Below are 12,033 nucleotides of genomic sequence, written 5' to 3' on the forward strand. Positions count from 1 at the left end.
AGCTTAGAACAAAAAGACAGTTTAAGACATTTGGAAGAAGGGGCAGGAAGCTCACGAAGAGTACAAGGATATCATTAGGTCGTGTAGAGAGAAAATTAGAGAGGCAAAAGCTCCGCTAGAATTCAATCTGGCCACTGCTGTGAAAGGTAATAAAAAGTGTTTTCATAAATACATTAGCAGCAAAAGGAAAAAGAAGTCTCCATTTCCTTGGAAGGGAACACTGTCACCTAGAAAGAGGAAAAGTCTGAGGTACTTAACTCCTTCTTTACCTCAGTCTTTAACAGAAAGACCAGTTATCCTCAGGGCAACCAGCTGCCTGAGCTCGTAGGGGCAGAACAGACCCCCTGCAATCCAGGAGAAAGTGATTAGTGACCTGCTGAGCCACTTAGACACTCTGAAGTCTGATGGGCCAGATGGGGTTCGCCCAAGGGCATGAGAGTGGTGACAGAAGAGCTCACCAGCCACTCTCGTCATTTATCATCGGTTTTGGCTAAAAGTTGAGGTCCCAGATGACTTGGGGCTGGCCAGGAAAGAAGGTAAACCTCCTGGCTGGAAGAAGGGTCCTGGAAGTGGGGGAGGATGCTGAAGATAAGAGAGGTGCTTGGAGATGAATACCAGGGGATGCACAGGGACTGTGGCTGGCAGCAGTCAAGACCAATTACTGCAGACAGCAGCTCAGTGTGAATCAACATGACTTTCCACTCAAGCTTCTCAAGCCACCAGCAACCTCCCTGCTACAAGTGGAAGTGGAAACCCAGTGAACACAACAGGGCATGGGGGAGCTGAGGGCGCGGGGGAGTGCATGAGAAACAACTAGGGTATCAGCTCTATTCTCATCAGTTCTTAAATAAACCCTTATATCCAGTTTAACTATGGGCTGTTGTTTACTCTCTCACCTGTCATGCATTTTATTGATTGTAAAATCATTTCTTCCTCACAGAAAAAAATTGCATGAAGTCTATTATTTTAGTTCCTTATTTTGTAAATTAGCTTGTAAAATTCTATTGAGGATGTTTCAAGTACTGTATTTTTTCATTCTCTCATTTAATATTACAGAGATTTTTTGACCTGTCATGTTTACAACATTCTTTCTTATGCATTCAATGAGAATGCAGTAATATTTTAATTAAATGCCAAATTACTGATGAATAAATGATGTTTGTGTTTATGCGTGTCAGCCATTCTCCAGCATTAAGATATAATTAGAAATTAAGTCTGGAAGAAAGACTAGATGATACATACCAGTACTCTGCATTTTTAACTCTTTCTGTACTAATAATCTCTACATATAGTTCTCCTCTTGCTTTCAGGACAACTTCTATGTTAATTTTTAGAGTGTGTGAAACAGAATGCTTTTTTAAATTCCTATTTCTTTCCAGTAACAGAGTCCTTGAATAGAAAAATGCTTTCTACACAGGAATCTTAATTAACATTTATAAAATGTCATGGTTTAACCCCCAGTCAGCCACTTGCTCAGCACTCCCTGGTGGGAATGGGGAGAAAATCAAACGGTATAAGTAAGAAAACTTGTGGAGATAAAGGCAGTTCAATAGGTAAAGCTAAGCCATGGACAAGCAAAGCAAAACCAGGAATTCAGTCATCACTTTCCACAGGCAGGTGGAGGCTCAGCCATCTCCAGGAAAGCACTGCTCCATCATCTGAAACATTGACTTGGGAAGACAAATGCCACCACCCCAAATGTTCCTCCTTCTTCAGGCAGCTTTATGTGCTGGTTGTGACCCAGCACAATCAGCTGATTACGACGGGGTGTCCCTTTGGGCTGTTGGGATCAGGCTGTGTGCCCTTTCATCTCCCTGTGCCCTCCCAGCCTGCTCCCTGGTGCCGTGGGGTGAGGAGCAGGAAAGCCCTGGCTGTGCAAACACTGTGAGGCAGCAACTGAAACATCTCCATATTACCAACACTGTTCTCAGGAGGAGCCCAAAGCACAGACCCACAGTTGCTACTGTGACTCTGTCCCAGTGGAAACCACAAATGTAAATCTTCCTACTCTTATTAAGCGGGTAGGAACTATTTTCAGCACATGGGGAAGCTAATCCTAAAAGAAATAAGGCAGTTCATGTGTAAAAATAATTTAAAGGCCTAAACTATTCTTATGTGAGACCTCTAAAAGCAAACCATGTACTCTCAAAACTGCACTTTATCTCTAATGCAATCAGGGTACATTGATTTTCCAGCCTGCCATTCATTTCTGGAAGCATCCTGATTGTGTTAAGAGTCCTCCTCACACTTGTTAGGATCTGAGAATGCCTCTATTTTACAGGAGTGTCTCAGAGAGAACAATATCTCCTAAATATTCCCAGAAGGAGTTGAGATGAGACTGTAAAAGAGAGATCCACTATTGGTACATCCCTTCTTTCTGTTTTTATTCCTCAGATCAGTGATAAGAGCACTCTTCTGGTTTATCAGATTCTTGACTTCAGTTCTGTCCTTAGCTTGGTGGCATTATAAACACCTTCCAGAAGTGCTGTAAGAACTCCCCAAAGCAGTCTGTTTGTCTGTTCTGTCCTGCAGGAAGTAAGCATTGACTGGGTTGAACAGATAAAGGACAAGTGTTCACATATGGTTCCCCATCCCTTGGGCTAGAATATTTACCTGAGTACAGATTTGTATTTTTCCACTGTGTTAATTGTTTTTTAAGCATATGTGTTGAAGTATTTAAGGGTTTTTTCTTGTCAATGCAGGGTATTACCTATCTGGAGAATATTCACTGTGGGCAAAGACCAAAGTTTGGCTACTATAGCCCCAAAAATTACAATGCAGAAGTCTTGTCTGAATGAATTATTGCTTAGGAAATCAATTACATATTCAGGATCTAGAAGTGCTCCTCCTTAATCCCTCACAGACACATTGTGCAATAATATTGTATAGGTAGATCATGCATTTTGGAGTCTAAATTATAGATGGCATCAATGAGGTGATGAACTGCTTGAACTTAGATAGAATCTTTGGCAAACAGAAGTGGCTCCATTCTGGAATTGTGATTTTTTGGGATAGTTGCCATAGCATCTCAGATACAGGAACTCAATTTAACCAGTACAATTTAGTCAGCCATTTAGGACTGGAACAGAATGCTTATATTCTAATTTTACAGAGCCTTTTCAGAAGGAAAAGTACAGTGTCATATTAAAAAACAAAATAACATTTTTCATCTGCTGAAAGAATCTTCAAAGAGAGAATGGACATATTTATTTCCTTTCAAAACCACCAGTTCTAAGAAACAAAAGTAGTTGCAGAAATCAACAAAAAGATGCTGTGCTTAGGCCTCTGAAGTGCTCTTTTTCTAAATAGCAGCTAAGATGAAACTGGTAAGAGGTTTTCCAACTGTGATTATTGACTAAATGTAAAAGAGAAAGCTGAAGTTCACACAAATTTGAGATTTGTTTTAACTTCAGAAAGAGTAAGATTTACACACTGGTCCACTCAGTGCTCAGTAGTTTGATTTCTTTCCTTTTTTTTTTTTTTTTTTGAGTTAATGTTTGGATCATTGGCACATGTAATCTTTTAAGCTTAAGTAAAGATCAGTGTGAAGAACTGAAAGATTTAATGCTCCCTTATTTCTTCAAGCAAGCCAAGTAAAAACATGACTGAATTTGATACAGAAATTCAGTTCTTCCGTTTTAGCAAAACCATTGTTTTAACAATTGTCCTAAACTTAGGGACTAAGGGTGTTTTTCAAGTATCATCTAAGGAACACTCACTTCAATGTCTAGTTTAGAAAGGTTTTTTCTATTAAAATTTCAACATATTGTTCCTCCAATAACTTATTTATCCATTGCAAAGTTCATGGAATCTATATACTTTGGGGGAAAAAACAGGAATATGGTTCAGTACATGTATTTCCTTTTCCTCTTTCTGCTTTCATCTGTCTGTGACTGACATTGCTTCCCATATCTAGCCCCATTATGTATCCTGGAGTTTAAATTTTTCCTTCATATTTGTAAACAGCTTTCATCAGCTTCATTGTATCTGTTAATTTCACTCTCACATCCTTGACTGCATTGTATATTGAATATATTTTTTGCATTGCTAAGAGTTTGCACCCTTAAATGAGATTCTGTGTGTGCAAAAGCACTTGCAAATAATGATGTTATTCCAGTTGTGAATTTTTAATGGAAAGCTGCAAGTACAGTATCACTGAGTTCTGCTACCAAATGTTGTGGCTTGTAGGAGGAGGAAGCTGGGCTCACAGTCTGGAATATACACTGAAAATTTAATTTTTTAAGAGATATGCCTGAGCATATATCATCTATATTCAGAAAACTGACCCCCAGCACTTCCAACTAAAACAAAAATTGTCATGAATGAGGAAATCAGATTCACATATAAACTGCAGAGTATAAACAATCCATATCTGGTAAGCTCTTGAATTGTTTTCCCAATTACTGTGTTGAGTGATGTAAATGGTGTCTCCAGGAGGGTAAGTGCACGGATACACTGCTCTGTGGATTCATTGAAATCAGTGAGATGCCATTTAAAGTACTCTGCTTGACATGGTTGTGAACAGTGAAATGAACAGCCTGTAAAAGGCTTTATTAATTCCTGCCAAATTACATTCAAGGTACTAGGTATTTATTCCTGTTTAAACCAACATGTCCATGAAGTGCAGTTGTTTTCAGTTTCATAAACTTTGAAATTATGCCATGCATGCTAATGCCCTTGAAAAATCCTTCTTTTGGCTCCAAATTCTAAAATGTTCACTTAAAATAATACTCTGTCACAACCTAAGAAAAATGGATGATGTACACTGAAGAAAACTGCAAATAAAAGCAGTTTCTTCCCAGCACAAACTACTTTATTGACAAGATAAAAATACAAACTGCCTTATCCCACTCATATCAGATAAGGCTAAATCCATTACTCCAGTAATAAAATGTTAAGTGCATAAGTACCAGAAGATATAGGCTGTGGAGATGTTATCATATCATGGGGACTCCCGTGCCATTGCTTGTCTCATCAACCTGCTTCATGGGAAATGTCAGAGTGCTTCTGTAGACACATCTGCCATCAGCCAGATAATGAATTGCTTGGGGGAAAAGTGTGCTCGCTTTGCAGGTCTCAGTTTGAAGTCCATCATATAAAAAGATCACCCTGGGAAAAAAAAAAAGAAAAAAAGCTCTCTTAAATTTAGGTGGAATTTCTTGCATTTCAGTTTGTGTCCGTTGCTGTGTGTCTTGGCCACCAGCAAGAGGCATCTGCTTCCGTTCTTTCCCCTTGTTTTTTCCCTCGGGTATTTTTACAAATTACCGGAATCCCCAGAGCCTTCCTTTCTTCAGGCTGAGCAACTCTCCTGGCCCTGGTGCAGGGGCTAAACTGGCAGCACACAGCTCAGCCCTGTCGAGGCTGAGCCCCTCTCAGTTGTGTTAGCTTTTGGAGCTGCAGTGCCTCTGACTTCACACACTGATAGTTTCAGGCTCTTACTGGAGAGAGGAGTGTATGGGAGAGGGGAGCACAGCTGGTCTGGGTATGTGTGCTTTTAGTTTAATAACATAATGTTGAACATGACCTCCAAGTACTATATTCCCGCCATTCAGTTCATCATACATCTCATGAATGGCAAACAATGTAATATAAAATAAACAAGACTTTAAATCGCACTGATGTCTTTGTTTAGACAAGCATTTCAAGTTTACATGCGCTCAGCTATGAAGCACAAGCTTGCAGGCCTTTAAAACTCAGCTTTCTGAGGTCATTGTAAGATTAAAAACAATGTGTTGATGCTTGCAGCAAGTTAGAAGATCTTCGTGTGCATTATTGACCTGAGAGGCAGTGACAGGCTGGGAAATTGAAAAAGAATAAAAACAAATATAAAATTGCAGCCTTGTTGCGGAGTAACAGTGAATCAAGTTTTGCTTGATATATTTTTGTTACACTTTGTCAAAACTTTCAACACCTCAATTACTATTTTACTTTAAATGCTCCCCAGCTCTTTCTTCAAATAGCGTTTTAGTTAAAATTCATTGAGCCGAGGCCATTGCACATTGCCAGCAGAGCCTGAACGGCTTGTGGGCGCAGCTGCAGATGTTTGCCCCACTGAGCAGCCCCAGCAAAGCCTCTGTGGCGAGGCAGGGAGCTGCGGGGAGCCTGGGAGCAGTGCTGGCACCAACACAGTCAGGCACCATCTAGAAGCAAAACACCCAGAACGACACTGCAAAGGCTGACATACTGTGAAAAATTAGCAAATGAACCGGGGAGAAATCAGCCTACCAAGTAGCTTTCCTTTCTCCTCTGCAGATTAGAATGTCAACCAAAAAACGAAGCGAGGCTGCGCTACTTGCGATCATAAAATTTCATTTAAAGCGCACTGCTGTGATTCTGTTTTAGAGAAAAACGGTAGCTTCCCATCAGAAAGGGGATGTGAGACTTCCACAGCTGGAAATCAGTGCTTTCAGCAGAGACAAGAATGCACCTGCCAGTCAGACAGCTCTCCCTCTTGTTCAGCATTTTACCCCTGACAGTAGCTGGGACCAGGTTCAGAGGAGTAAATTTGCAGTGGTCAAACAGGATTATCTGTCATTAGAAAAATGGTCTCTCTAATAGCTAGTAGTAAGAGCTTAGTTTATACTGTGTTAATTCCCCAGGTTTTATGTAGTTTTTGTGGACTACTTTTTTTTCAGCAGTAACAGAAAAATCAACAAATACCAGTAATTGCTCCCAATAAATTTCTCCTGTAAACGTCCACATCTTTACGTAAACCTGCTATTAGTTCAGAGTTTCTACAACATTTAGGTTATGCTTGGGGAAAAAAATCAAGATTTTTGGTTTATTTACTTTTAATCAGAGATTGTAATCCCAGCAGGTGACTAAGCATTTTTAATTTGCTGTGTTAGCAAATAGAAGATTTACTGTGCTTGCTGATAGAAGATAAGACCTGTTAATACACCCTTAATGCTGCTCTGAATGGAATAGCCTACATGAAGCTCAACAGAGTTATTTCCCTTAGGAGAAAAGTATTGTTATAAATCCAGCAATTATGTTGTTTTCATTGTATTTGTACAAATGGAAATGTTATTATTCAATTCATCTAAATGGAAATAAACAGCAAGTCAATTAATTTCTAAAAGTTTCAAGCCTTTTATTAGCAAGTGCTCTGCCTCAAAAATATTTTAAGGATTTATTTTTAGCCACCTTGATGACTGCCATATTTTTGGATGCTTTTCTCTCATGTAAAGTAGATGGCTGCCTTGAAATCCTCACTGCTTAGCACCACAGTGTGTGTATTTTGCCTATTTTGGTTTTGGATGCATCCCTGCTTAAAAGTATCCCATTGTAATGTTTTCCTTACTATTATGGTTCTGCACATCTTCTCTTTACTGTCACATAAGCCCTGCATGCCTTTTGTTCATTCCCAGGCTCCAGTCCTTCCTCAGTTACAGTGCCTTTCTTTGGGTCCCCTTAGATATTTACTTTGCCCTGAGTTATTTATCTCCTTCCTCTGTCCACCTCCTTTTCTTTCCTAGCTGCCTGTGGCCATGTATCCTTTTATTTTGCTGTATTTATAATTTAGAGAAGCAGATTTTTATTAGTGACATTACCAGACAACTTACTTACCTGGTATGTGTTATGTTGGGCAGAGTTTTTTTTTCAGAATATTATGAAGTTTGTTGGTGCTTTCTAAAATATGTCTTCAAAAAAGTAAATTATTAAAATCAGTTTTCATGTAAATGGGATATGTAAAAAATTTGGAAACTAGACTTAAGAAGCTAGATAGATACATGGAATGGTGAATGCATTGTCACACTGAATGCATCCCCACCTACCTTGTTTCTGCAGTTGCAATCCACTGGTGCATCATCACTTTCCAATGCTTCTTTTTAAGACATACTCACAACTCTAGAACATGGTGAAGCAAAATTTTTAGCTGATACAAGAGTAGGTGCCCAAGAGAAAGAGCACAGCAGGAGCCAATATATAGGCTTCTTTCAAACACAGTTGACAAACAGATGATATTAAACCAAAAAAGTTACTTTTTCTTTCCCTTTCCCTTTCTTCCCAATATTTCTGTGAATTAAAAGATGCTGTGTTTCTGTACTACAGCTTTTCCCCTTCTGCTATGCATGCTTCATCTACTTATATGCAAGTCTCTTACAGAACTGCCTTACAAGTTTTGGTAACTTCAAGCAATGAGTTATTTAATAAGCGAAGCCTGTGTTTATTTTTTAACTGTTGTTGACATCAACCAAAAATGAATTTTGAGAGCCCATAAAACTGTGCTTTTTGCATGAAGGCTATTCTTTGCTCCCTGACACGAAAAAAATACCATCACTGTGTTTTTGCTAGTTTTTTGGATGGGGACTAGGTTTGGGAATTCCTTATGTATTCATATTTTCTGAAGTATAGTCTGAATTTCTATTTAAAAACAACAAACTAATATAAATTGAAGCTTAAGTACGGTAACAAAAACTAGATCTCACAGGGTTTTTTGCTTTGATGTGTTGTCTCTCTCCTTTCAGAATCTCTGTACCCACACATCTATCGACAGCACTCTCTGCGGTTTCCTGTGATGTGCCTCTCTGGCCTGACCCTGGTGTGCCCTCTCAGATTTCCCCTGCACTGCCATCAGTGTGCCAGGAAGGACTGTGCCACAATGGAGGGACGTGTCACCCTCTCTCTCTGCCCACTGGGGCCACCTCATTCTGGTGTGACTGCCCCCTGCACTTCACCGGGCGGTTCTGTGAAACAGGTAACGGCGTTCATTTGTTCCCTGTCAGTTATGAAATGAAAGTCTTATTCTGCTTTGGATATGAGAAGGGAGGAAGAGGTATTGATTGTCATATTTCCCTGCTTTTCATCACAGTTACTTTTAGTTAACTGAGGAGCAAATTCATTGAGGTAACTGGAATAATACTTATTTGCGGAGTAAATTAGGTGATATGAGTCAGGCACACTCCTAAGGGTTGCAATTTGAGTTAATGACAAAAACATTGCATTATTTGTGCAAAATTGTAGTGCACCATTTTAATGTATGTTTTTCACTGTATTATTTCTGGGACAGAAGTAAGCTGACTTCCTTAGAAGATTATGTTTTCCATTTCTACAGACTGGGTTTTGTAAATCACTGTGTCAGATCCTTTGTTGGAAAAGGCTTTTCTTTTTCTCTGTAACTCATTTATACTTCTACTACTGTTGCTCATAAAGCACAGATCAATCAAATGAACATAATTGGAATTTGAATAAGAAAATAATTCTTCTATTAATTTTGGTTTCTTTGTAAAATGAATCAAGGCTATAAGGCAAACTGATCAATATTTCTGTTTTGTAATTGTAATTGCTTTTCATTATTGCTTTTCAGAAAGTTCTTTTTAAAGCAAATTTCCTAGCTGGCTTCAAAAACTTTTTAAGCTTTTAAAGTACTCTGGTTTATGAATTGCAGTAGATAATTCTCATGAAGGGTGTTACTGGTTTACAGGAAAAGAACCAAAAAATGTCTAGAATATGGTTATATAACTTTATCATCCTCCTAATGAACTTCCCACAGTATGAAGTAAAAGCAAGTGGAGTTAAGAATGCCTTTGCCAGACTGCTAGTGTATGTGGGCTAGCATCACATTGTATTACTGTCTAAAAATAGGTCATTGCACTCCCTAAATGTGAAAGCAGTCACTGACTGTCAGCTCAAAAAACAAATTGTCACGTTGCTTAGATATCAGAGACTATTTTACCATGTAGCCTTTTCAAGTTTAAAATAAATCATATATTTGCAAATTTTCACTGTTAAAATTGAATCCCATATTTTCTACATATTTAGTCTCTGGGCATACTATTTGCACTTGCCTACAATACATTGCAGATGTGGAAACTGCAACATGAAATAACGAAACTAAAAAAGGGTGTTTCCATAAAACATGAAATAGTTAGTGCTTCAATGAAGTATTTTCAACATTTAAATAAGTTTTTTTTAATTTATTTACGTACATTTCATTTGCCAGAATCTCCTCCTGTGTTCCAAAGAATGCAGTTGGCATCCTTTTTATCAGCATCATCTGTGCTGTTTTGGATGAGGGCACTTTCTCACTGTTTGCAAGGGTTATGCTAGGAGTAGGCAATGTTCAATTTAAGCAGGAATTTGACAGACATCCTGTGATAATAGGCCATATCAGTATGTGTGCATAACCTCTCTGTGGGACCCCACTGGTATCTGATTGCTGCTTTCTTCTGACCTTCCAGCTGATCTGTCACTCCCCAAGGGTCTTCTGTTGATGCCTGGAGAGGCTGACCTAGAACAGAGGCTGGACAGAGTTAAAGAATAAAGTAGATATTTATTAAAAGCCCTTAAAGGATACACCTTGGGCAGCACAAGAGCCTGACCAGGGCTTCACTCAAGATGGACCCAAAATGGTCACAAAATGGACAACCATTCATGAGGTTTCACACTTTTATAAGTTTTGGTCCATTAGCATGTTGGAGTTAATTGTTCAATTCCAGCCTCAGGTTAGGAAATGCCATCCTCTCAGTTTGCTCTCTTCAATTCACCTTTGTTTATGCTTTTTGGGCCCGAGGCTGTAATGGCTGTACTTGGTTGTCAGGCTGGAAAAGGATTGTTTTGTCTAATTACCCTGTGAAGAGAACTTGCAGTCACTTTATATGAAGTTCAGAGTTACGCATCAAGGCAGCACAGGATCTGAAAAATATGAAAGCTAAAACTTAGGGCATCACTATGGTTTCATGTTTTTGATGATAACTGACATGATCTGTGTTTGAATGATATTATCTGGGCTGAGTACTTCAGAGTGCCATAGACTTTAGGGATAGTATCTTCTGTTTCATTGATTGAAAAAAGTATTTTTATGTTGCTCTTTCAAAAATACAGTGTTCAGATTAATTTTCTCCTTTGAAGCTTAGCCAGGGTAGGCCAGTAGAATTCATACATTGGAAAGAGTTGACTGCAAACCACACTTCCAAGGAAATTTGTCTTCCAAGGAAGTTTATCTTAGTTGTGTAAGTGAAGGGGACTTCTTCTCTCTCTCTTTCTGTGATTTTGTTTCAAAAATCATGTGTGAAAATATGACTGAATTATGACTACCCCAAGATCAAATTAAAAGGAGAGGACTCTTGCACTAAGTTGCAGTTGTAACTAAATCTCTGATGGTTAGGACTGACTCTACATAAGGTGCACCAGTAACCATTACATTCAATAAAACAGAATAGAAGCTTTAAAGAAACCCAGAAACAAGCAGCTCCTTTGGAGAACATAACCTCAGCTGTGCAACCATATAATCCTTTTAATGGTCAAACACCCTGTTTCCACGATGTATCTATTTTTTTTCCTAAAAGTGGAAGAGATGCTTTTGCTTTCCTGCACCTTACATGATGTTGAGATAATAACAGAGATTATTATTTCCACATACGTTGTCTGATAGTTCTAGCACTGGAAGAATAACATTTCTTTTTCTTTTTTTTTTTTTTGTGTGGAGAAGATGAATTAAGTTCTCTTTTCACAGAGCTCTGCTTTTACCCTCTAAAACCCCCTTTTCAATACAGGGAACAGCCTCCTCCTTTTTGCTAGTGCTGCTGGGTGAGCCTGGGCTGCTGTATCTGACACGTTCACTGGGGCAGCTGCATCCCAGAGCTCATGCTGTCACATTACATCTTTAGATAGATCAGAATCTGACTTGATGGATCCTGTATTTAGTAGCTGAAAAGTAACTGCAGCTTAGAGTGATCCTATTTAATCCTAAATTTTCAATGAGATTGATAATTTAGTCTAATGAAACCAGAATTTGACCAACTGAGCTATGATTATAAACTTTTGATATTCAGAGACCTGTTCATCAAGAAATCTAGAGAGAGCTCATAAGTACAGGATATAAGAGAATCAGCAATAATTTTATAATTATTTACCATAGACCTCCCAATGGAGAAATAAATTTTCATGTATACAATATAGAAACTTTATGACAGTCAAGGAATTTTTCTCTTGACTCCTTAATGATTTCTGTTTATCTTAATGTGATGTGTTATAACATGCTATTATGTATACCTATACATTTCAGCAATATATTTTCATTAATCATCT

General features: G+C 38.5%; 1 protein-coding gene across 1 annotated transcript in view; it reads left to right on the forward strand.

Moving 5' to 3' along the window:
* The window catches only part of EYS (eyes shut homolog), a 701,217-nt gene that overhangs the window by 503,955 nt on the left and 185,229 nt on the right, over nt 1-12,033 (forward strand). Inside the window, exon 37 of the mRNA XM_058021581.1 lies at nt 8,472-8,701. Within this exon, the coding sequence (XP_057877564.1) occupies nt 8,472-8,701 (230 nt within the window). The remainder of the gene's footprint in view (nt 1-8,471; nt 8,702-12,033) is intronic.

This window comes from Melospiza georgiana, chromosome 3 (assembly GCF_028018845.1).
Source record: "Melospiza georgiana isolate bMelGeo1 chromosome 3, bMelGeo1.pri, whole genome shotgun sequence".
Lineage (NCBI taxonomy): Eukaryota > Metazoa > Chordata > Aves > Passeriformes > Passerellidae > Melospiza > Melospiza georgiana.